This window comes from Staurois parvus, unplaced genomic scaffold (genome assembly GCF_062004578.1).
Source record: "Staurois parvus isolate SC_StPar_1 unplaced genomic scaffold, SC_StPar_1.0 ptg000090l, whole genome shotgun sequence".
NCBI lineage: Eukaryota > Metazoa > Chordata > Amphibia > Anura > Ranidae > Staurois > Staurois parvus.
Window position 1 is genome coordinate 8,980,607 of NW_028317886.1, and position 27,230 is coordinate 9,007,836.

A 27,230-nucleotide genomic window follows, 5' to 3' on the forward strand; every position below is an offset into this window, starting at 1 on the left:
AGATTTCTGCCTCCAGGGAGTTCAGTTGTGTTTCACTAAGCTTTGGCAATCCCGCATTTTTTAAATATATCCTCCTTTTTTCATTAATACCTTCTCTAGTTTCTTTTGATGTTCCTTGGAGGCTGATGTTATACAACTTTCTATAATACTCCGTGAATACTTTAATGATTTCTTTAGTTGAGTGGACCATCTCCCCCTTAGGGCTTTTTATCTTTTCTATATAATTCCTGTTTTTCTTCTTATTCAGGGCTCTCATTAAGTATTTTCCTGGTCTATCACCCCATCTATATCTTTCACTTAATACTTTATTATATACTCTTCTCCTCTCCTCATCCATCAATCTCTCTAATTCGTCTTTTTTATCCCCTAACTTCTGTCTTGTTTCTATTGTTATTTTTTTCTTATGTATCCACTCCAATTCCAGGATTTCCTTTAAGAGTCCGCTAACCCTCTCTCTTCTTTCTTTTTTCTTCCTTGCTCCCATCGCAATCAGGATTCCTCTTATATATACCTTATGACTTTCCCATACTGTAGCTGTCGATACTTCCTATGTTTCATTCTCCTGGAAATATACCTTAGTCTCTTCACTGATCCTCTGCACAATATCCTCATCAAAGAGAAGAGCCTCATTTAACCTCCATCCTAAACCTCCCGTCCACCTTTTTCCCCATCCCATTTTCATTACAACTGGGGCATGGTCCGAAAAAGTTCTTGTCTCTATTTCTATTTTAACCAGCATTTCAATGAGTTGATGATCTATTAAAATGTAATCCAGTCTCGAGTATATCTCGTGTGCATTAGAGAAGAAGGTATAGTCTCTGTCCTTCATATGCATTATTCTCCAGGTGTCCACCAGTTGGTACTCGTGGATCACCTTCCTCAAAGCTCTCAGGGACCTACCCCCTTCTCTCTGCACAAGGGAGGTTGCATCTATCTGTGGGTCCATACAGAGGTTTAAATCTCCTGCTATTATCAAACGCCCTTTTTTAAAATCTATCAATTTTTTTAGCAGACCCTTCAGAAAGATCTCAGGTTTCTTGTTGGGGCAATATATATTGGCTAGTGTGCATTCAATTCCCTGTCGTTTACCTTTCAAAAACAGGAATCTCCGTTCCGGGTCAGTCCCATCTTCCAACTCAAACCTCATATTTTTTGCCAATCCTATTGCCACCCCCTTTGCTCTTTTAATTGGAGAGTCAGCGTAATACCATGTAGGATAATATTTGGATTTTAGTTTCACATTAGATTCTATCTCAAAATGTGTCTCCTGCAAAAATACCACTGATGTTGCCCTATGATGTAGCTCTTTAAACAACTTGAATCTTTTCCCAGGGCAATTTAACCCATTCACATTATATGTTATAAACTGTATTTCTTCCATCCTTCTTGATTTTGTTTATCTCTCTTCTAATTCGTCTCCTCCTATTAGGCCCAAATGACTTGCAGAATATTAGCCCCACCCCCCCTCCTTTCCCCTTCCTACCACCCCTCCCACCCTCTCTTTTTTTTCCCCTACCCATTTTTAGGCGTATAAACTGCCTACAAATCATTTGTGGATCCATTTCCACCATTGATTAAAATTTAGGGCGTAAGCTCCACCTATGTACGGCTCGCCTCATCTCCGACCCGCCCAATTCCCTCTTTCTATAGTCTAGACTCAGCGAGAGTCTTTACTCTTTACCTCCCACCCTTAACCGTATCCTCTAAGCGGATCTCGACCTCCGGAGGAGGAAGACCAGTGGCGAGAGAGTGAAGTAAGAGAAAAAAAAAACAAAAAAAAAAAAAAAACCTCATTCTCTACTTAATTCTCCCTCCCCCCGACGTGCTGCCAGTCCTCTTTTCTTGCATTAGTTATATTTCCTTTGTCTTCTTTTTCTTCTTCCCACCCAGCTATCTCCATTCTATGCAAGTCCAGTCTATAACAAAAATCTCTTAAATCTTCCGGAAATCGCAAATACGCTGTAACCCCATTTTTCCAGCCAATTAGAAATGCTGAGGAACCCCATCTATACTGCACATTCTGTTTTCTCATTTGCTCCAACAGGGGTTTCAGGGATCTCCTTCTCCTTAGGGTCTCTACTGTTAAGTCCGCATAAATTTGGATAATCAAGTCTCCAAACTTAATTAATGATCTTCCCTTGGTCTTCTTCCAAATCTCCTCTTTGGCCCCAAATTTTTGGAACTGGACAATTATGTCCCTCGGTCTTTCCTTCTCAGTAGCCTGATTGAACTTTCCTATTCTAAATACTCCGTCTAACTTGATCCCGTCTGTTTCAGGTCTATCTCTTATGGAGTTTAGGATTTTTTTGACTAGTTCGTATAATATTTCCCCTTTAGCAGTCTCTGGGATTCCTCGTATTCTAAGATTACACCTTCTTTCTTTATTTTGTTGAACTTCCATCCTATAGATCATTTTTTTCTGGTTGTTTTCTAATTGGCTTATTTTTTTCCTTAGATTATCTATGTTCTGGGCCTGGGTTTTAACTTTCTCCTCCGTTTCTTCCATTCTTGCTAGCAGATGTCCTAAATCGTTTCGAATAGCTGTTATTTCATGTTTTATCGTTTTTTCCAGATTTTGAAACATTTCAGTCATCTCCTTCTTATTTGGTACCTGTAGTTCACCTTCAGATCCTTTCCTTCCCAGGCCATCCACTATTTGTTGGCTACTGCTGCTATTCAAGCCCATTGATAATCTAGGACTACTTCCTGAACTAGTGTCCATTTCCCCCTTTGCTCCTTGGGCCCTTTCTGGCATAGTATTTCCATATGGTGTATATTTCTTTATTGTTCCTGTTTGGGACCCTTTGGGCCCTGCTCCCTTGGGACCTTTATTCTTCATGTCCTCTAAATATCTTGGTAGACTTGCAATTTTTCCTATATCCTTTACTCTCCTAGGACACCTGGGCCTCCTCTCTTCTTATCTTCTAGCCCCTGGGAATCCTCCCCCTCCTTCACCCCCTAGTAGCGCATGACACTCAGGGGTTCACCACACAATAAGCTCCCAACATTTTTCACTCACCCCTCCTTTCTCAGGACGGTGACTCCATACTTGTGTGGGGGGTCTTCACTGCTGCTCAGTCCTGGGGGGGGATTCCTCAGGGTTTCCGATACTATATTTCTTTCTTTCCTCCTCCTTTCACTTTCCTTTCTTGGTCCTTAGAAGTCGACTCAGGGAAGGAGAGTAGCTCTTCTGATATTTATGGGTCTCTCTGACCCAGGATCAAACAGCCGGCCAGGGGGTACAGGCAGCTATACGCCAGAAGCACCCTGTCACATCAGGGCGCCAGCCAGCATCCACTTTCCCTCAAGGGTCCTCCGTAGCTGGCCCCTTACTCCTGCAGCATCTCTCCTCCTCTATCCGCACAGGTTCCCATTCATGTGGTGCCAGGGGAGCCGACCTGTCACTGTCTCTCTGCGAGGGAACCGGCCGGCGTCTCTACTACCCAGTCATCCTTTGCGGCGAGCAGCGTGCTCACACCGCCCAACCCGGCAGCTGTCCTGGGATCTCCCCAGCAAGTTCACCTCCCGGAGGTCCGTGCAAGCTCCGCTCTCCCGTCTCCACACCCGCCTCTCTCTCCCAGGGCCCTCCACAATCCGGTGGGGCTTCACTCCGTGAAGGTCTCGGGATGGGCAGGTTTGAGATTATCGGAGAGCACTCACATCGTGCTCTCCGACACCGCCATGTTTAGGCTCCACCCCCCCCAGGTCGTGGATTTGGGGTTTTCATGAGCTGTAAGCCATAACCATCACAATTATGACAAATCACGGCTTGAACTATCTTGCTTTGCATGTAATGAGTCTATCTCATATATTAGTTTCACCTTTTAAGTTGCATTACTGAAATAAATGAACTTTTGCACAAATTTCTAAATTTTTCGAATTTCACCTGTATGCCTGATCTCTTGAAAATTACTGTACATATGAAAAATAAAATGCACCAAAGCTGAATGGTGCCACCCAGTAAAGCAATGCAATATAAATGAACTGAAGAATGTTTGTTTTATTTTATCCAACACAAAAATCTTGATTCCAAGAATCTCATTTCATCTCCATGCACTGTATCACTGCAGAGGCGGGGTCAGAAACATTGACAGTGCTGTGATTGCAAATTCACTTTTGAGTCTATAGTTCCCTAAACTGTAATTCCAGGCTTTTTCCCAACTCTGCTTAAACCTACAACCAACCACTTCTTAATCCTATTCTAACTACCCAGTGAAAGGAAGAGGCTTATAATTTACCCATTCTTAGGGTGCTCTGGTCCGGTCACGTGATCTCCATAGTGACCAGCTTAAGGGGAGAAGAGAGATTTACGACAATGGCTGAAATGCCTGGGCTGTGACATCACCCATATGCTTGCTATGAGGCATCCGTTGTCAACTGTCCCTCTCCTCTGAAGCCAATCACATAACTGGACCGGAACGCCATGAGAATAGGCAAGCATACAGTGAAGTTAATAAGTATTTGATCCCCTACTGATTTTGAATGTTTCCCCACTCACAAAGAAATGACCAGTCTAAAAATCAAATGGTAGGTGTATTGTAACACTGAGAGACAGAATAGCAACAAAAAAATTAAAAAAAATGCATGTCTAACAAATGATGCACTGATTTGCATGTTCACAAGGGAAAGAAGTATTTGATCCCCTATCATTCAGCAGGATTTCCGGCTACCAGGTGTCTTTCATACAGGTAACAAGCTGCGATTAGAAGCAGTCTCTTAAAGGGAGTGCTGCTAATCTCATTTTGTTACCTGTATAAAAAGACATCTGTCCACAGGAGCAATCAAACAATGAGATTCCAAACTCTCCACCATGGCAAAGACCAAAGAGCTGTCCAAGAATGTCACGGACAAGATTGTAGACCTACACAAGGCTGAACTGGGCTACAAAACGATCGCCAAGCAGCTTGGTGAGAAGGTGACAACAGTTGGTGCAATCATTTGCAAATGGAAGAAACACAAAACAACTGTCAGTCTCTCTAGGTCTGGTGCACCATGCAAGATCTCACCTCATGAGGGGTCAATGATCATGAGAACAGTGAGGAATCATCCCAGAACTACACGTGAGGATCTTGTCAATGATCTCCAGGCAGCTGGGACCACAGTCACCAAGAAAACAATTGGTAACAGATTACGCCGACAAGGATTGAAATCCTGCAGTACCTGCAAGGTCCCTCTGCTCAAGAAAGCACATGTCCAGGCCCGTCTGAAGTTTGCCACTGAACATCTGAATGATGCAGAGGAGGACTGGTTGAAAGTGTTGTGATCAGATGAGACCAAAATCGAGCTCTTTGGCATCAACCTAACTCACCATGTTTGGAGGAGGAGGAATGCTGCCTATGACCCCAAGAACACCATCCCAACTGTCAAACATGGTAGTGGAAACATTCTGCTTTGGTGGTGTTTTTCTGCTAAAAGGGACAGGACAACTGCACCGCATCAAAATGGACGATGGATGGGGCAATGTATCGTCAAATCTTGGGTGAGAACCTTCTTCCCTCAGCCAGGGCACTGAAAATGGGTCGTGGATGGGTGTTCCAGCATGACAATGACCCCAAACACATGGCCAAGGCAACAAAGGAGTGACTCAAGAAGAAGCACATTAAGGTCCTGGAGTGGCCTAGCCAGTTACCAGACCTTAATCCGATTGAAAATCTGTGGAGGGAGCTCAAAGATCGAGTTGCCAAACGTCAGCCACCAAAGCTTAATGACTTGGAGAGGATCTGCCAAGAGGAGTGGGCCAAAATCCCTCCTGAGATGTGTGCAAACCTGGTGGCCAACTACAGGAAACGTCTGACCTCTGTGATTGCCAACAAGGGATTTGCCACCAAGTATTAAGTCATGTTTTGTGAAGGGGATCAAATGCTTATTTCTCTCATGAACATGCAAATCAGTGCATAATTTGTTAGACATGTATTTGTTTTGAATTTTTTGTTACTCTTCTGTCTCTCAGTGTTACAATACACCTATCATTCGATTTTTAGGCTAATCATTTCTTTGTGAGTGGGCAAAAACATTCAATATCAGCAGGGGATCAAATACTTACTTTCTTCACTGTAAGTATCTCCCTTTCACTGGGTGGTTAGAATAGGATTTAGAAGGGGGTGGGAGCAGGTTTAAGCATAGATAGGCAATAGCTTAGAATTAAACTTTAATAAAGTGGCAACTATACCAGTGTTTCTTTTCTGTTGCCAATACCATTAGCCAGTTTTAATTTGCCAACACTTCACAATATGCAAGTTAGACTAGATAGGGAGGACCCTGAGATTTCTAGGTTGAAGTATAAAGTTATAGTGTATAGCTCCAAATGTAAAAATACAATGTAAAAATACAATGGTTTTAGACAAAATAATACAAGCCTGGGATTTATAGGAAAAATAGCATGCTTACCACAAACCCAAGTGCAACAAGTGGTTCCCCCTCATTCAGGTGATAAAGGAATGATCCTCCATAGGTGTGTCTGTCCAAAGGCCAGCCTACTGTGTGTTCAACAAGACCAGGCTGCCAATGCTTCTCATCAATAATCCACAGCTGAACACCATAAGAAAAAACATTCAGACTAAGACTGGATATTTCTTTTACAAATTCTTGATTATTACCCTATTTTATTGCACAACTAAAATACAGCTTCACCTCAAAATGCCACCAGTGTGTATTTTATTTTTTAAATTAAAATAATATTGGCTGATTTGTAATTGTTCTGAAACTGATTAGCAATTTTAGGAACCCTAAAGCAAAATTTTAGTATACTTTAAGTTAGTACACATTTTCACTTACTTTGTTAAATTTACTTAGAAAATTATTTTTTGTGAGCAGTCATGAAGCTCTCTGATGAGGGTCTATGCATACTTTCAGAAAAATGTATATAGTTTTTTTTACAAAATAAAAAAACAACAAAAAAGACATGCACGCAATCAGAAGGCACTGATGTCATTATGCTTTATTAGAGTATAGACTATTTTGCAGCTTTGCTTTTCTATTTTTCCCCAAACACGCAAGAAGTGTAAATTTATTTCTTATTTATCTCAGCAGTGTCATATATTCCATTTACCAGGAAGTTTGAGGATCATATTGTGTCAGTGCAATAGTACTGATTTTAGGTTATTTTCGGTTAAAAAAGTCCTATAGGATTTGAGGTGAGAATGGGCAGCTCTGCAGTAAACTTTCAAGTGTGGATTTTCTTTTTATGCCTAGGAAAAATTGGTTCCGTCATCTTGGGTACAAAATGCAAGTATAGGCACAGCAGCAAAAGTTTAAAAAGTCTAAAATCCATTCTTTTTGTGAGCAATATGGTAGTTTTTCCCATCCAGTGCTGGGATCTATGTGCAGGGGGTGGGGGTCACACAGGGAGCTCCAGCAGCTCCGCATACTACCTCTCACTAACAGATTGGCTACAGTGTCACTCCTGTCAGCAGGGCTTTTTTTTTTGTACAAGCTGTCACTTGTTCTAAAACCAGAAACTGTATTCCTGTGCTTGTTTCTGTTTATAAGTGACAGCATGCTCCAAGCAACACCGCCTCCTCATTGAAGGATGAGTGGCTGCCAGGAGGCTAGACTGTCATAATGAACAGCAGGGAGCATTCACACAGAGCATGACAGGCCAGCCCCCTGGCAGCCGTTTCTCCTGAACTGAGGACTGGGTAAGTAGCTGGGAGTGGATGGAATAGTTCTGCATTGGGGGTGGGTGGGTGAGTTGGAAGGGATTGGAGGGAGGATGGGTTATGAGTGGTGGTGAGCTTAAGTTTGTTCAGACACAAGTCCTAACCCACCTGAGCTATCCCGCCAAGAAGATGTCAACGCCAACAGGTAATCATAGATGGTGGAGGCTTTTCCCACCCTGCATCCACACATATTCTAGGTATGAACGTGCCTGAGCTCATCCCTGTTAATGAACTTTGTAGTGAAGGGTGAGGGGTTGGGACTGAGGAAGAACTCTGTGCTGGGGAGGTAGAGAGAAGCTGTGCAGTGGTGTTTCTTCTAATGACATCACCAAAGCAGGGACCATTATTTTCCTTTCAGTGACACCACTGACCAGGGCAATTTTATGTTCTCAGTGATGCCACCAACTCAGGGACACTTAATATCAGTGACATCACCATTGAGGGGACGTTTTTTTCCCTTATAGTGACACCAACTCAGAACCCTTTTTCTTTTTCATTTTGGTGATACAAAGGAGGGGAAAAGTTTTACTTTCAGTGATACCACCATCTTGGGGAAATTTTTTTTGTTAGTGACATCACCAACCCAGGGAAAGCTTTTTCTTGACCGCATATTTGTGTGGTGATCTTAAACTTTTCTGTTCAGTGAGAGGAAATGTACATATTGAGGATAGAGACAGCAATTGTTTTCTAAGCTTTCCCCACTTGATTCAAAATGAACAAGAAATAGGGTTTTGGCTGGAGCTCCGTTGTAAGGTGACACTTTAAGTTGCTTGAAATACTAACTTCTCTAGCAAGTACCAGACAAGTGAATGGATTGACTCTACTCTTTGTTTTCTACTCCTCTTTCTGGAGGCATAGTTCAACTGGAATGACACAGCTATGTAAAATATGGTAATTCCCCAATAAATGGAAATACAAAGCATAGGAGAACAAGTCATTACCTCCTTCAGACCAATAGCGTATGTCTGTGGTTCACAGTTCTCTCGGAGATTGAAAGTCTTGTACAACTGTTTGGCAAGGTGCCCATGACAGCCTTCTCCAAAGATGGTGACTTTAGCATGGAGTTCCAAACCACGCTCAAAGTTTGACTGCAGGAATCAAAAGAGTACCTATGTTAAGCCATTTGCCTTATTATGATTATTATACAGTATTTATAAAGCGCCAATGGTTCGCTCAGCGCTGTACATTACAAAGGGGGACAGAACATGTGACAGAACAATACCAATACAATGCAAAACATGAGGGGATCGAGGGCCCTGCTCTTTCGAGCTTACAATCTAGGAGGGAGGGGATAGTGGTACAGGAGGAGCTAGCTGTGGGGGATGGAGTGGTAGGAAGAGTGGAGGAGGTCGGCAGGTTAGCAGGGGGTGGGGTAGGCTTCCCTGAAGAGATGAGTTTTCAGGGTGCGCCTAAAGGAGAGGAGAGGTGATAATCTGATGGGTTGGGGCAGGGAGTTCCAGAGGATGGGTGACACCCTGGAGAAGTCCTGGAGGCGGGCATGGGAGGAGGAGACCAGGGAACTAAAGAGAAGGAGGTCTTGTGAGGAGCGGAGTGTGCGTGCTGGGCGGTACTTGGATATTAGGTCAGTGATGTAGTTCGGGGCAGTATGGTGGACAGCGTTGTACGTCAGTGTTAGGATTTTGAATTTGATCCGTTGCGCAATCGGAAGCCAGTGGAGGGATTGGCAGAGGGGGGTGGCGGAGATGGAGCGGTTGGAAAGGTGAATGAGTCTGGCAGCCGTATTCAGGATCGACTGAAGCGGGGATAGCCAGCGGCGAGGCAGGCCAGTGAGGAGGGAGTTGCAGTAGTCGAGTCGTGATATGATGAGGGAGTGGATGAGCTGTTTAGTGGTTTCTGGGGTTAGGAACGTGCGGATTTTGGTGATGTTGCGGAGGTGGAGTCTGCACGAGTTTGTCAAAGATTGGACTTGGGGCTGGAAGGATAGGTTGGAGTCCAGAATGACACCAAGTACTCTGGCCTGCGGGGCAGGTTTGATGGTGGCGTTGTTGGATGTGACGGAGAAGTCCATAGGGGGGGGGGGGGTGTCTGGGCTTGGGGGAAGACAAGAAACTCGGTTTTGGAGACGTTCAGTGTAAGGAAGTGGAGCGACATCCAGTCTGATATGTCGCTCAGTAGGTGTGTGATTCGGGCGGAGACCGAGGGGGTGAGGTGGGGGGTTGAGAGATAGATTTGTGTGTCGTCAGGCATAGAGGTGGTAGTTGAAGCCGTGAGAGTGTATGAGTTGGCCAAGGGAGGAGGTGTAGATGGAGAAGAGAAGGGGCCCGAGGACAGAGCCTTGAGGGACCCCAACAGAGAGGGGAAGGTGGTAGCATTATAGGTAACGCTGAAAAAGCGTTGTGACAGGTAGGATGAGAGCCAGGAGAGAGCAGAATCTCTGAGGCCGAGGGAGTGTAGTTTTTTGAGGAGGAGGGGGTGGTCGACTGTGTCAAAGGCTGCAGAGAGGTCAAGGAGTAGGAGCACTGAATAATGGCCATTAGCTTTGGCGGTTAGCAGGTCGTTGGAGGGTTTGAGTAAGGCAGTTTCGGTGGAGTGTAGGGGACGGAAGCCGGACTGTAGGGGATCGAGGAGGTTGCAGGTTATAAAATGATATAGCTAAAAAATAGAATAAAAAAATAAACATGCAATTACTTTATTAAGGACTGCCAACCAAAGCAGAATTATATTAAATTGGTTCTTCTTTCTTTTTCTACAGATACACTCAAAATACAGTTTTGGATAAAGACACATTCTACATAACATTATGCTATAATAATATAGTTTTAGAAGTGTAGAAAAAGAGAATAACCTTTATCTTTTAGTAATTAACTTCTTTTTTACCTTTGGTGAGCCATCCTTATGAATGCCTACATCATTTGTTGCAATGCCTTTGACACTGCCATCCTCATTGAAAAGTACCTAAAAATAAGGAGATAAACTTTAAGGCTGGGAATCATGCCGTGTAAAACATGTATGTCTCAAAAAAACAAAACAAAAAAAAAAATACAAATAATAATATTACTACTACTACTACTGAAAGATTTGTACTGTAACATATGAAGAAAGTAATTAAAGGAGTGTTCACATAGTATACCTTTTCACATGTTCACATCATTGTGCTTCATGAAATCTCCAACTTAATGATGGCCTCCCCATAATCTAAGGCATAATTTGATAGAGAGAGGTTTGCATATGGCTGAAAAGTAAGCCTATATCTCAAAGAAGGTCTCAAAAGGATATAATATCTCCCTGGGATCCCTGGATAAAATATCGCTCAGATCCCTCCTAGTGGGGAAACGTGTAGAGTAAATAGAGGGTGCACATCCTAAATCCTGCTTCTCTCCATTTTCCCCCCTCCTATGCTTACTCCCCCCCTCCTCCCTTTTTCTCTTCACTTTCTTTCTTCTTTTTTATGCTTCTTTAAAATTCAGTTAGCTAATGGCTAATGGCTTTCCTACTATGGAAGGGGAGTTGGTGGGAGCCCGCCGAGCCATACAGACCAGAACAGTCTATAACATGTCCTGATAAATGTTATTTTCTTGTTTATTGTAACAAGGTTGTTTTTTTAGCATCTTTAAGTCCCACTTGGGATCTAATTTTGTCATTTGCTCAAATAACTTATGATTACTTTAGATTGTCGTTTTTTGCAAATGATTTGTAACCATTATGATTAGCCAGAGTTAGCCAAGAACTGGATGCCATACGTATTTGAACCTCTTTGTAAAATCTTTTTTTTTTTTTTTTTATGACAAAACCAATAAACACTATTGGAAAAGAATATAATCTCCCTTCTGAATAACAGAAAACGAATACACAGCCATATGCAGTCTTTCTGCTGTGAAGCTTTGAGCACTTCTTATCATAGGATCTAGTAAACTCAATATGATTTTTGTACTAGGTTCATTAAAAAGAGTAAATTCTGTACAGAAAAGTACAAACCCAACAAAGAAGCCAGATGGCAGTCAAGCGACGTAAAATGGACACTTGCCTCTGCAGCAGCATAGCCAGGATAGATTTCAACCCCCAAAGCCTCTGCTTGCTCTCCGAGCCAACTGACAAATTGTCCAAGTCTTACAATATAATTCCCATGATTATTCATTGGAAGTCCTAGGGTTTTTGGAAAATAAAAGAAAAATCCATGAGCACCATGATCATAAGACTGCTTGTTCACAGGAACAAACATGACCTCCAGCAGTATAAAATTATTTAACTTAGTTTCCCCTGTAAAGGAATGTCCTTGAAGAGTAAATAGAAATTGGATGTGGAGAGGTTTCCCTGTTACAGGCAAGGACAATTCCTATTCACTGTTGTAACCTTGAAGGGCATTTCCACATGCAACTTCCACTACTTAGTTTTGTGTTGTAAATAAGAGAAACTAATGGACAGGTGACATACTGTGCTATGCACCCTGAATTACTGGGTGTAAAAATGTTATACAAGGGTGTCTGGTCACTTCATATTCCAGCTGGCCTCATAAATTAAAAAAGGACACCACATCCCTATTCATAGTCTATATAATTTTGTTTTTTATTATTGGGACTTTAAAAGATGTTATATACAAAATATAAACTATGCACGTAGGTTTAAACACTATCAAATTGTTTATGTTATTTTTCAATTAAAAATAATTAAAATGAAAAAATATAAAATATATTTACCAACAATGAAAAGTATGGTACTTATTTTGTTTGCAAGCCTTCATAAGGCCAATATATTCCAAACATGTATTTACAACACCACCAATGTATTAAGAAAGGAAATATGTACAAATATACACTGCTCTACATTAGTGCCCTAGTTACCCAAATCTAGGTCTCTTTGAGTAGTTTTATTATCTGTAATCTCTTGCATACTGATCAGATTATGGGGTCCAGACAGGTTCCAAAACATTTCATGGGTTACTATTATCACTTCATAGGGGATGGTGATGGATGATATTAAATTGGTATGTCCAGAAGGTCAAGCACTGCAGGCCTCTCTCTAACTGAATCTCCTCTTGGGAGGGGAGCAGCCCAGATCAAGACGACTGGATATCACAACTTCACAGGTCACGAGTAGCATAGGCAACCCAATTTTTCAAATTAATCTTGGAACAGTGACAAAAATAAACACAAATGCTCTGTGAACCAAATGGCTCCCCCTTACTGACAGCAGTTTAACTCATCTCACCTAAGACCTGCCATTAATGGACACCAGAAGAGAAGGTGGTTACTTTTCCCCTCTAGAAACATGATTCATTTAGGAGGGGGGGAGAGACAACAAGCCCAGGATAATAGGACATACATAGGAAGGGCTGTAGTATTTCCATCTCTACAGAGTACTTATATCTGCAGTGCAGATTTCATTGCACAGGAGTCCAGGTCTTAGGCAAGGTGGGTACTGTGATCCCCAGTGGGCTTGGTCTGATCTGTTCCCCTTCCCAAGGAAAGGTTTGGTGAGGAGGATTCCTCCAGTGATCAGTCGTCTACTTTTTTTAATAGTTGCTTTTATTTAAATTGTACAGTGGTACAAACAAGCAAAGGTACATAAAACCAAATCAAGATAAACTGTATAAACTAGTATCCTAAAAACAGAAGAGTCCTACAATAGCATCATGACAGCCCGAGCAAACTCATCAAAACAGGCACTTAGTGTGGTCTAAAGTGCAGATGTCCTGCCAGGGAAGGGGAAAGAAATAGAAAACAAGGAGAGTGAGGAAAATAGAGTGTGGGGGGAGACACCAGGCACTACATTTAGTCTGCAGCTGTTGCCAAATCGGAAGAAGATTGTCTGAAACATATTTAGTTAGGTTGCACTGAACCACCACACCTAAATATTTACATTTCGAGATTTAATAGGGGCAAAAGTAATGACAAGCAGAGTTCCCGACGAAAGAGGTAATATTGATTTTTCCCAATTTATGCGTACTCCAGAATAATGGCCAAAGCGATCGATAATGTCCAGCACCACTTTAAGAGACAGAACACAGTCTTCCAGGTATAAAAAAAAAAAAAAAAAAAAAAAAAAAAGGAGGAGTGTCGTTTGCATACAAGGAAACCCGATCTTCCTAGTCGACCCAGAAAGCCCTCGCAAGGTCTTAGAGGAGCGGATAAGAGAGGCCAAGTGCAAAGAGACCTGGCGAAAGGGGACATCCCTGTCGAGTGCCTCTGTGGAGGGCAAAAGGGCGAGCGAGAGCATTGCTATTAGTATGGACTCTCACATATGGTGAATTGTAGAGGCATTTGACCCATGAGATGAAATTGGGGCCAAATCTGAAATGCCCAAGAGCCTCCCACATGTATTTTCATTCGACTGAATTGAAGGCCTTTTTGGTGTCAAGGGACAGCACGACACCTGGGCTGTCTCTGGTACTGGCAAAAGAAATGTTAGTGAATAACCTACGTATGTTAATGTCAGTGCCTTTACCCGGCATGAAGCCTGTCTGATCATTATGTACTAACATAGAAATAATTGAACACAGCCTCCCAGCAAGCACTTTAGCGAGGATTTTTGTGTCAGTATTCAAACAGGGAGATTGGACGGTAAGAAGAGCATTGTAACGGATCCTTTCCCGGGCTTTAAAAACACTACTATCACTGCCTGCAGCATAGAGGGGGGCAAGATTCTTGTCTCCTGCAGGGTATTGAAAAGGTGATGGAAACGGGGAGCCAGTTGATCAATGTAAGTTTTATAAAACTCAACTGGGTAACCATCTGGACCCAGTGTTTTACCAGACTGGAGAGCACCAATTGCCTGCTGGATCTCTTCCAAAGAAATTGGAGCCTACAATTTTTCCCTCTGGGCTGGAGAAAGAGACGGTAGATCATCAAGGTCCACATACTGGGACAACTCCTGTGAGGTATAGGTAAGTTTGGAAGAATATAAGGTTGCATAGTATTCAGCAAAATGGTGGTTAATTGAGATCAAGGATCATAGAACCATCCGCAGCTTGAATGAGGGCAACGTTAGTCATAGGAGTTTGTTCCCAAGCCAACCGACGCCCAGATTTGTCCCCTTGTTCAAAAACGTGTTGCTTCTGATGGAGCAATGCCTTTCTGGTTGCCTCCGTGCGCAAAAATTAGGGCTTCCCTAATGGCCAGTTTCAAGTTATGATGATTAATGGGGTCAAGGTTGGATATATATCTGGATTCAGATTCTCGCACCTGTCTGTCCATTATCTCCACCTCCGCCCTTCTTTTGGCCTGCAGTCCTCTAATCAGGGTGCGATACTGACCCTTAAGGGTAGCCTTACCAGCCTCCCAAGTCACCGGAGGTGCAGCAGTATCAGCATTAGAGTCCCAGTATTGCTCTGAGGTCTCCCCTATGGGGATTCAACCTCCGGGCCAGTAATCCAATAGCGAGAGTCTCCAAAGCTTGTCAGAGGGGGGAATCGGAAATGATCAAAAGGGAGGAGTAAGTGGGGCGTAATCTCATATCTTCTTAGCTATAACTGTGATCTCCTGGACCCTCGCTAGAAGTGGAGGTGTAACATAGCAAAGGTCAATTCCAGACATTGTTCTATGTGAGGCCAAGTGGCAGGTATAGGCCCTGGTCCCAGGATTCTTCCACCGCCACACGTCCGTGAACTGATAAAGCCCTGCCCATTCGGCCAGGTCCGACTCTCTGCAGGCTTCAAGATATAATTTAACCACACTAGGATCTGGAGTAAGACTGAAGTCGCCTGCAAGGAGAATATGGGATGCGGAGTATGAAGCCAAGAGTGGGGTCAGAGCAGCCAACGAACGTGCGGAGGCAGGAGGACGAAGATAAAGGCCAACTATCACCCGTTCAAAACAATTAATAATTGCATGCACAAGAACATATGTACCCTCATGATCCAGCCTGAGATGTAGGAGAGTAAATGGCAGTGCTATATGAATAAGGACACTAACCCCTCGGGCGTATTAAGAATAAGTAGCATTGTAGTAGTAAATAAATAGTGAATATAGCGAGCGCTCAGAAAAACCAGCTGCTGAAACACTTCAAGGGATCACTGGACCTCATAACAGAAACATTGTATATATATATATATATATATATATATATATATATATATATATATATATATAGTGCAGCGCTGTATTATGATTAAAAATAAAAATTTATAAAATTATACATAAAAATAGTTCATAAAGTCTTAATAAAATCAAATAAGTGCAGGCCTCCTCCTCATTAGGTGACTGGAATAGGTAAAATGCGCACTCACCGACTGCACATTTTAAATGCGCCTCTGTGTGATTTTATCCGGAAGACCAGCCAGGCATGCAGCTCCAGAAAACACATGGATCCTCCCTCTAAATTACTGACATCAGCCTTGGGTGCAGCAATACCTCCAGATCCAGAGACCCTCTCGCCCCAAATGATAGGTGGACAGGGATCACCCTTCTGGTTCCAGGTGCCCCAAAAAGTGGTAGGTGTAAATCTGAAACCCTCCAACAGGAGAGTCAAAGAAAAGAGGGAACGCCAATAGTGTAGTAGGTTCAAAATTTTATTGGAGCAACAATCATAAAGCCAGGGTCACATATACATACAGATACCATTAGCCAATATACTGACTGGTAAGTGTGAGAAAAAATGTACTAACCCGGCAGTAGTAAAGATCAGAGACCACTGGACCTCCTCATGGTCTCAGTGGTCAGGAAGTCACACTTGCTACTGGCTCCTCCTGAGGCCTTTCGTGTCACAACACTTCATCAGAGGATGGACGCCACATTGTAGTAGTGTCCGACCCAAGCGCTCTTTAAGCGAAGTACCCTGCGGTCCATCAAATGGGTGTCCTGTAATATGCATATGTGGGGACTATAGGGTTTGAGAAAATGTCCCGATAATGTCCTCCCAGCTCTGAGGGGGGTCCCCCCCACTTCATCCCCCTGTCAGGGGGTACAGCCGAGCAAAAGCCAGAAAGCAGAGTTGTCAGGAGCAATCACCCGGGGGGAAATTGAGATCATCGCATAGATCGCAGGGTTTCCACCCACAAAGCCGCTTCCTCAGGCACAGTAAAGAAGTGTGTGGTTTCTTCATCCTGAGCATGCTGTAGGTAAAGTCTTTTGCTCGCAGTTGGGCCTTGACAGCATCAAAAGAGCGGCGCTACTGCTGGGTATCCACCGAGTAGTCTGGAAACAGCATCAGCTTGTGATTTGCGTACCGGAGTTCACCCTGGTACCTAGCTGCACGCAGCGCTAGATCACGATCCCGGTAATGGAGCACCTTAAAAATAAAGTTACGGGGCAGTGAGCCAGGGGGCCCCAGGTAGCCGGCATCCAAAGGGCCCTCTCAACCACAAAGAAGCCAGAGAAAGTGATGCGAAGCAACAAAGAGCAGAGAAGATTCTCTGTGAAACGTGATGGATCCTCAACCCTCTGCCCTGTCAGAAAGATCCACTATATCGAGGTTATTGCGCCTACTTCAGTTCTCTGCGTCTTCTGCTCTGGTCTCGAGGTACTTTACCCTCATTGTGTGCATCTCAGCCGAGAGGCAACGAATGGTGTCTTCCGCGACACTAACCCTTTGCTCGTCCGCTACACGGCCCCGGAATGCGTCAAGGTCTTAGCCCAATGACGGTCTGTAGATGTTCAATTTTTGCGGTGAGTACCGCCTGACAATTGGTAATAGCTGTCATGAGAGAGTTGAAGTCTGCAGGTGTGGCAGGTAGGTTGGGCTCCTGAGAGGAAGGTGCAGCCATGTTACCCCTTTGGATCCTGCGGGCTTATTGGCCTTAGCAGTATGTGTAGTTTTGGATCGTCTGCCAGCGGTCGAGGGTTTGCCTCTAGTCATCCCCAGGCCTCATCCGCACAGATAGAGAAATTTGATTACCATGACGACTGCCTCACAATACAACCAGCTGGCCTGTGTTGCTCATAAATGTGAATGATTGATTATAATTGTAGCTGTAACCGTAAGGGGGGAGCCGGGGACACCAGTCTCCCTCTGCGGCTCCCTCAAGCAGCTGTCACCCTGTAAAAAGGTTTGGGCCGCGTCACTCAAGCGCCATCCCAGTAGTCCACAGAGGCCCTGGGGTCCAGGGTGCTGATATTCCTCCTCTACAGCTGCAGCTGTTGGAGGAGGGCAGGCGCCAAGCGGGAGCGCAACCCCGTCCGAGCAAGCAGAGAGGCCCCAGGCTTCACCAACCTGTAGTCCGCAGTTGATTGCGGTAGGCCGTGGACATCCGGAGCTCCAGAGGGGGGTCAGATGGCCGTGCTCCTCCTCCCCCAGGCAGCGGTCACAAGCAACAGGACTTCTGGGGTGAGAGGAACAGCACTGCCCCCAGGATGGATCCGGCTTATAGGTCGAGGCAGCAGAGCTCCTCTCTATGTGGCCACTCTGGTCGCCATCTTGAACACGCCTTCGATCAGTTGTCTGCTTAGTTCAATGAAATATTCTTCAAAACCTCTGATGAAGTAGACATAGTAACCCACAAAACGCCAATCTACTCAGACCCCACCATCTGATAATTGCAGAGGAAAATAAAAAAAAAAAATGTATAATAGGTAGTCTGGTTAACCCATAAAAATACTGTCTGCAAAAATAATATCTGGCTTTTAAAAGAGCCATCATATTTACTAGTAGTAAGTACATTCAAATTTATGTCTACGCCCAGTTACAAGTATGAGAAATATCCAGATATCAGAGATAATTCCCCCATATCTATGGGCTTCCTAAAAGGAAGGCAGTGCAAGGTGATGACGTAGAGTGACAGGAGTACCAAGCAATGTATAATTTTCATACTACAACCATTCTCTTCAATCCCTTTACTTTAAACAAATTTACTTATCATGTAATCTGCTTTTATCTCACAATCAAATACAAGATGCTAGAAACGTCATACAATTTTCAGGGCCAACTGGATAAATTAAAAAATGAAGACCACAAACAGAGCTGTACGATTCCTCAGACTATGGCTGGCCATTTTCAGTGGTGATGGATCATGTGGGCAGAAAAATTAAACAATTAAAAGATGGAAATATATTAGAAACTTTTGTTTTTAAAGTATCAGATGTCTGTGTTGAATGTTAAAAAGCATTATTAAAACATTTCCATGAACTTTGCCCACCGACATATCTACATAACCTTGACATGTGGCAGTTTCTTATGTATATATGAAACCCTCATTATTATTATTATTATACAGTATTTATAAAGCGCCAATAGTTCGCTCAGCGCTGTATTCATGCCTCTGTATTTGTGTTGCACCATGCTGAAAACGTGGTCTGCTTCTACTGACTCAAACAATATTTGTTTACATTTGTTTCTAAACAAAAGTCACATCTACCGTTTTTGCACCAAGCAGCAAAAAAAGGGATTTCTTAAAATTATACATCACAGGACCAAGAGACGTTCATGTTCGTGACTACTTGGGTTATGCTGCCACCTTAAAGCGAATGGAAACTGGTCAAAGAAAAAACCCCAAAAAGGAATCCCTGCCTGGGCATAACACCTGGTTCACATAAAACGTGGCCTCTTCCTAACATCCCAGATGGAAGAGGTGGGCTCTATTCAGTTCAGTCACTACAACCAGCAGTCCAAGAGGGACCCTAACCGTTTGCAAGAGAGGAGATAGCCTGTAATGCTGCCAGTCAACACTGGGTCCTGCAGACAGCAATCTCCTGAATACAGCATTCCAAGGGAAATCACCGACAGGGTGCTCTACAGGTCTAGGGGAGCGATCCCCCAATGGACTTTTACAGGTAGAGAGGGGGAGAGGGAAGGGAGGATGATAGGAGTGGGCTCCCTAAACCCCCTATCATGTAGGAAGAACCCCTGCACAGTTCGCCTGCAATGGCCTCTCTGCCTTTACCTGATATTTCTATTGTCTCAGGGGCACAATCCTACACTTCTCTTGTGTCAAGGGATGAATTTTCTGCAGTCACTTCTGGTCTGCAAGATCAGACATCAGGGGTTCTCACTGGTTTGGAGCACCTGGGGTGCAAACATGGGCCACTCTCCTTCCCTTCCTCCCCTTTTGAGCGAGTGTGTAGTGTCGGAGGAAAATCCTCAGGATGAGGAGGAAGCCGTTGAGGATCAGAAATCTTCTGTGGACAAGTCCTCCCAAAGGAGAATCTCAAGGTGCAGGGCTGTCTCAGACTCAAAAGACTATGGTGGGCTTCCTGCCAGATGTGGTGTGCACTAACCTGAAGTTACCACGGCTTTAATCCTTTCCCCCTAAAATCACTGATTCTGGGTCTTGACAACTGCCCAAAAAAACCCAAATCCCTTTCAGTGCATCCTCACTTACAAGAAGTGATGTATGCTGATTCGGCTCAGCCAGAGAAGGTGCTTTCACCACCAAACGTTTAGCTCACTAGTTGCAGCTTTCAAGGGTGTGTTCACATGAGAAGGATCCTATGCATAAAGGGGCTGAGTATGCAATTTACTGACACCATCATGCAAATGGGTTCCCTGGGATCCATGAGAGTAGTGGTGAGCTGTGCAATTGGTGCCATCTGTTTGTTTCACATACTATATATAGGATCGGTTTAACGTGCTTTTATTACTCTGCTTGTGAATGTTTTTAATCCTGCTTACTGATAAATAAAGCATTGAGAGTTTTTTCTCTTTCACGTGGATGCATATGTGGTGATGAGTATTATGCAGAGGAATTTTTGATCTGGAAGACCTAAAAACAACTCTTGATCTGGATGACTAAGCAGTGTTACATCCCTATGGGGATGCAAGAGTATTTATTTATTTCAGGTACTTCTACAGCGCCGTCAATTTATGCAGGGCTTTACATACATATATTGTACATTCACATTAGTCCCTAACCCTCAAGGGGCATACAATCTAAGATCCCTAACTCACATTCATACATACACATACTAGGGTCAGTTTAGACAGGAGCCAATTCACCTACCAGCATGTCTTTGGAGTGTGGGAGGAAACCCACGCAGTCACAGGGAGGACATGCAAACTCCAGAGTAACAGATGTGCTGTATTTATAGCACATTTTACCTGGGAGAATTGGAACTGGTATTCTGTGCTTCTTTGTTAAAATTCCAAACTTATCTCCGGCCACTTTAGTGTGTAGAGGAGCCTATGAAAAAAGACTTGGTTTTTAAACAGCGCCCGTGTAGGAAGGTGAGATTACAGACATTTACATCATTCAACATAAAATGATTAATAAACAATGATTATTAAAAACATGAAATTAAACACAAAGTCTAGCAAAATTGTTCTAATGGATAGCTTTCTTAAAGTGTTACTAAACCCAACACAGTAAAATCAGTCTGTATATGCTGTAAAACATGAGTGTTATACTCACTGTGGCACCTAATGGGTTAATCCTCTGTTTGATCCTGACTTTTCTGATCCTCCCCTTTTTCCAGTGTCCCCCCCCCCCCCTTATCGCCTGATAAGACATATGTGTGGGGTCGCTCTGAACATGCTCAGTTTGGTGTGTATTGCTAGAGAGGGGTTTTTTTTTTGCTCTTGAGAGAGTGCATGTGATCAGCACAGGGCCAAACAGCGCAGTCCAGATAGAAGTCAGGGGTCCTGAATCCTCCAACAGCAGAAGGAAAACATCTCCTACAAGCTTTAACATGTGCTCGGCTGGACACTGACAGACGTCACAAGCCTGTTATATACAGCTGATGAGAAAAGGTATTTAGCAGTTTATATTTACTAAAATAATTGCATATCCATGATCTGTGTACTGTGGGAGGCCAGATATAGTGAATGCAGGGTCCTGGGTTTAGTAACACTTTAATAATGAAAATAATAATAATAATAATAAATATACTGTTCGGAATATATACCCCTCGCTCCTTCCAGTCAGGGAAAAGCTCATCCAGGGCTCGAGGCTCCAGGCAGGCTCCTGAAAGTATATGAGCACCAATCTGGGATGCCTTTTCTACCAAACAGACACGGAGCTCTTTATCGTTTTCAGTTGCAAGCTGTTTTAATCGTATGGCTGCAGACAAACCAGCTGGGCCACCTCCAACAATTACCACATCTGCTTCCTCTGCAAACCGTTCCATATTGATCCCTACACAATGAAAAAAGAAAATGAGAGGGTCAGTTACACACAAACATCTTCAGCAATCAACTAAAGAACATACTGAACCTTATTTGTCAGTCAGTCAGTATTCTCTTCAGTAAGAGGTCTTCTTCCTAACAACCATTCAGGCTATTCTGAGCATTCTTTCACTGTAATATGAATGAGAGAATCTTTTTGGTTGCTGTGGGCAGCAAGAACATGTTCTTTGGAAATTTTGATGAATGAGGTTAAATATGGTCCACGGCCATTTTCTGGCTCAGATACGAAAAAAGGGACAAAATAAAGGAGGAAGAAAAATGAGCAGGCATGGCAGTGACCTGCCACATTATAGAAGGGTTGCTACTTCCTGCAACTCTGTTGCAAACATCAGTAGGGCTTATTTTCATGCTACTGTCATCTTTACTTGATTGATTAAACTCTATCAGACAACAATAATGTCACCTTACACAGAGCCATAACGGACTAGGTTAATTGTAATCAGTCCCACAGTCATGAGCAGATGAATTCTACAGTCAATAGCTCTTCCCTCCAATCCTTTAAAATGGATTAGATCCCAGCACCATGGACTCCTCTGGAATTATACATGTGGTCCAAGCTATTGGCTAGATGTTTTCTGTGGAAACCTTCAGTTGTTGCCTGTTAATTCTGCTTACTACATGAATTAAGAGGAGCCTGCAATCGTTCCCAGTCTTACCAATAACAGCTTAAAGGCATCGTACCTTCCCATCTGTTGTCCTCCTCACGTGGGCAAATGGTGTAGTGTGTAGTGATTCGAGGCACTGTGGATGAGGACTCTCGTCTCTTCACACAAAGTGAGGGCAGACATGTCTGCAGTGGCTTTAACTGATGTAAGCACTGATGTGCTGCAGATAAAAAGATGAAACAAAGTTAAAAAAAAAAAAAAAAAAGGACTTGTATTTAATCAACAAAAATAGCAGATTAGCAAACTGCCAATTCTACACAAGAAATCATAAATAAGAACTTTTTGGACAAAAAAAAACACTTTATTTCCCATAACTTCCTCTGTGTGGATGGGTTCATAGAGGATATTGTTTTTCCATCATAAACATTCCGGGGTGTTATTTACTAAAGACAAATAGACAGTACTGTTTGCAAGTGCAGTTGCTCCAGAGCTAAGTAAATGAGGGGAAACTCTGATAACTTCCATCATCCTATCACGTGCAAACAAAAATGCGTTTTTTTTTTGCCATGTGATTGGGTATTGGGCAAAGAGAAGTTTTGCCTCATTTACTAAGCTCTGGAGCAACTGCACTTACAAAGTGCGCAGTGCGCAGTCTATTTGCATTCAGTAAACCAAACCCTTTGTTTATTCAAGGAACTCTCTGTTGCTTCAATACTAGTAAACATATAGAGACTTCTGATCTTACTCGGTCTTTCTCAATCTGTATAACTGTTCTAGGCCAGTGGTGTGATCCAATATTATTTTTGAAGACACTTTAGGTGTGACATGGCAGATCATTTTATTGTGCCAGTTCTGATATATTCCTATTTTACAAACTGCCTTGTCCAAACAAAGTACAAAACTACATTAAAGTGATTGTAAAGCTTTTTATTTATTTTTTCTAAACAACAAACTTTGTATACTTACCTGCCCTGTGCAATGGTCAGAGTAGCCCTGATTCTCTTCTACTGGGGTTCCCCTCTGTTGATCCTGCCTCCTCCTTCTGAGTGCCCCCATAGGAAGCTGCATTCTATGGGAGCACTTGTCAGCTGGGCTGATTGCATCCATTCAGACACACAGCATGACGCTGCCCTGCCCCCCGCTCACAATTTTTGACTGACAGCAAGCTGTCATTATTTTTATTATAAGCTTACCTGTAGATGCAAGTAAGCAGATGACGTTTACTACTGCTTTAACAAAAGGAATTAATGATAGAAATCCCCCCCAATGTCTTTTTTTTTTTTTTTTAAATTCAGACTATTGAAGCACTGCAAAAAGCAACCAATCAGTGGCCAAACCAACAGTTTATCCAAAGAATGTAGTTGATTGAGGTGTTGATGTGATTTCTGGAGCTACAGGGCTGTTGTCAGAGAGGTGGTGGATACAGGACAGCATCCAACACGTGGCAAGCACTTTACTAATATTACATGTAGACTGCGCCCAACATATTCAGAATGGTGTACTAAGCTGTTTCAGCAAAAAACAAAAACACCCGCCAAGCTTGCCATTATATCATCAGTGCAAAATCAACCTATTTGAGGTAATCGGAGTTTTGGAAACCATTATAACTTCTGTTCTTCGTCACAACCTGATTACTCCAGTTTTCATATTACTGCATTGATTCAATCAATACTTCTGCACTGTACCTCAAACGATTAAATGTTTAATGGAGACCAGACAGATGGCAAAAGGTTTTACTGGGTATTTTATATTTAACATGCTAATATAACATGACAGTAATGAGCAATAACATTGTTAAAGCTACAGCATGTTCATATTTCTCTCAAAGATCACAAGAAAAGCAAGCTCCTAAATGGGAAACTATAATGCATTTTGATCTTTTTTTTCTTTCGTTTCTAAATTTACAGACAGCATGAGCGGCTTTTCTTTTCTTTTTTTACATAGGATCTAACAGAAGTCATCTACGTGCAAGTCTGCAGGAACAAGGCTTCACCATTAGGGCTTTAAGCACAGTGGCTAAGTGGTTAGAACTTCTGCCTAGCAGCACTAGGATAATTGATTTGAATCCCAACCACGGCACTACCTGTTCTCCCTGTGCCTGCGTGGATTTCCTCTTGGTATTCTGGTTTCCTCCTGCACTCCAGTGACATGCTTGTAGGTTAACTGGCTCCTGTCTAAATTTGCCTAGTATATGTATGAATGTGAATTAGGGACCTTAGATTGTAAACTCCTTGAGGAGGATGAACAGATGCGAAAGTACAATATATATTTAAAGAGCTGTGTAAATTGACGGTGCTATAGAAGTACTTGTAATAAATTAAAGGCCACCAAGCACAGTACTACATACCCTCCAGCTCTGAGAAAGACAGGAGTGCTGCTTAGCCTATTATAGGCTACAGCTCCTGGTACAGGGTGTCAATTGATCTGATGTCTGTACTGGGTGGTGTAAATGGAATGGAAAGGGCTGTTGGGCTTCCCATTTCTTTTTAATTTATTCTTATCCTTGAGGCCCTATTCACATCGGGGTGTCATGTGATCGCAGGTTTTTATTTTTCGTGCGGCACGCATAGGGCAGCTCATTCACTTAAATAGCTGCCCTAAACACATCAAAGAAGTTTTTGCACCTTTTCAGGCATTAAGCTTTGTGCATAAAAACATGTCTGCTGGCTGTGTTTGATGCACCATTAAGGTTAAGGATATATTAGGTATCATTATCCTACAAACACCTAAGTTGATTGTACTTAAAGCTAATGTTTTTTTTTTTAAATAAGAAAATATGTCATACTTACCTGTTCTGTGTAATGGTTTTGCACAGAGCAGCCCCAATCCTCCAAACAAGGCTCAGCCCGTCCCCTCGTCACTGGATTCGATTGACAGCAGAGGGAGCCAATGGCCAATGGAGCCAGTGAGGAGGAAGAGACCAATGCTGCTACTCTCGGGCACAGCGCTAGATCAAGATCAACCTCACACAAGTATTTGAGGGTGCTAGAGGGGAGCTGACAATAGAAGGATTTTTACATTAATGCAGAGAATGTATTAAGGTAAATAAATCAGCCTTTACCACCACTTTAAAGTGTATGTAAATCCTTTTACTTTTGCTCACTTTTGGGGTTTTAAAATATGCAAATGAAAGCTGTTTGTTATGTTTGATAAGTATTATAATCTGTTGATACCTGTTAATTGTACCAGAAATCTAGCTACCTGATAACTTCCTGTGCTCTCTGCCTCTGCTGCACTATTACTTAGCATTGTTCCCAGTTCTCTCTATGGACTACAGAACAGTGTTATAGACCAGCCTTTCTCCACCAGGGTGTCCAGGCACCCTGGGGTGCCTTCGGGCTCTTTCAGGGTTGCCTTGGCAATATGCTTAAAAACTGCCCAAAAAGTGTATACAAGCCAGCAGGAGGATTAAGCCTGCCTTTTAGTTACACAAAGCCATAGGTTTTTATTGCGCACTTTTACAACCTGCCAGCATCCTAACAACCAATTACACCATTAGTTAATAAGGAGGACATTGGGCGCCTGCACAGCATCCTTGCTTGTCCCTCCCCTGCCCTCTTTATCAGCAGTGGGGTTATTAGTGAGGGAGAAACACCAAATACTAGTCAGTTCCAGTTTGCAAAAGGAATATTTGCTTTGGAAGAATAAATCACCTCTAACGTTGGGTGTCCTACATGTGTGGATGTTGCTGCATTATGTAAAACTATTAGAATACTTTTACATTTTATAATGGGGCGCCTTGAGATTGTCCATAATTTTAAAGGGTGTGAATTCACTGAGCTCCTGAGAGCGACCCATTGTTTCACAAATGTTTGTAGAAGCAGTCTGCATGCCTAGGAGCTTGATTTTATACACCTGTTGCCATGGAGGTGATTGGAAAACCTAAATCCCATGATTTGGAGGGGTGTCCCAATACGTTTTGCACACACACAATATATATATATATATATATACACACATATAAATATACACATATATATATATATATACACACACAAACACACACACACACAGTGGATATAAAAAGTCTACACACTCCTGTTACAATGTCAGGTTTCTGTGATGTGAAAAAAATTAGACAAAGATAAATCATTTCAGAACTTTTTCCACCTTTAATGTAACCTATAAACTGTACAAATCAGTTGAAAACACTGAAATCTTTTAGGTGGAGGGAAGTAATAATAGAAAACTAAAATAATGTGGTTGCATAAGTGTGCACACCCTCTTATAACTGGGGATGTCGCTGTGTTCAGAATTAAGCAATCACATTGAAAATCATGTTAAATAGGAGTCAGTACACACCTGCCATCATTTAAAGTGCCTCTGAGTAACCCCAAATAAAGTTCAGTGACAGTTGGTCAGTTCCCTCCCCAGTGTCAAAATGCCCACTGCAGTCCCGCTATAAGTCGCTGATCGCTGCCATTACTAGTATATAAAAAAATAAATCCCAGAATATATACCGCCATTTGTAAACGCTATAACTTTCATGTAAACCAATTCATTTACACGTATTGGGATTTTTTTTTTAGCAAAGACATGAAGCAGAATACTACAAAGACCTAAATTTATGACAAAATTAGATTTAAAATATTTTTGTACTGGACATGTTTTATAGCAAAAAGTCAAAAATATTTTCATTTCAAAATGTTCAGTCTTTTTTTGTTTATAGCTCAAAAAATAAAAAACGCACAGGCGATCAAATAACACTGAACGAAAGCTCTATTTGTGGGGAAAAAAGTACGTAAATTTCATTTGGGTGCAGCGTTTCATGACTGTGCAATTGTCAGTTAGAATAACGTCACGCTGTATTGCATAAAATGGCCTGGTCAGGAAGAGGGGTAAATTCTCTGGAGGGCAAGTGGTTGAATACTTTCCTAAATTAGTAGAGAATGAAAGAGTCATGAAGAAATCTGTCACGGGACAGACTAGAATAGGTTAAACAGGGTGAGGATGACCTATT

At 42.6% G+C, this 27,230-nt stretch overlaps 1 protein-coding gene across 1 annotated transcript in view; it reads right to left on the reverse strand.

Annotated features, from left to right (window-relative positions):
• ETFDH (electron transfer flavoprotein dehydrogenase) overlaps window positions 1–27,230 on the reverse strand; it is a 44,343-nt gene that overhangs the window by 16,312 nt on the left and 801 nt on the right. Inside the window, exons 2-8 of the mRNA XM_089670398.1 lie at window positions 22,347–22,490; window positions 21,386–21,615; window positions 20,583–20,664; window positions 11,644–11,762; window positions 10,497–10,574; window positions 8,600–8,746; window positions 6,388–6,528 (exon numbers count right to left, since the gene is read on the reverse strand). Coding sequence (XP_089526524.1) covers window positions 6,388–6,528; window positions 8,600–8,746; window positions 10,497–10,574; window positions 11,644–11,762; window positions 20,583–20,664; window positions 21,386–21,615; window positions 22,347–22,490 — 941 coding nt within the window. The remainder of the gene's footprint in view (window positions 1–6,387; window positions 6,529–8,599; window positions 8,747–10,496; window positions 10,575–11,643; window positions 11,763–20,582; window positions 20,665–21,385; window positions 21,616–22,346; window positions 22,491–27,230) is intronic.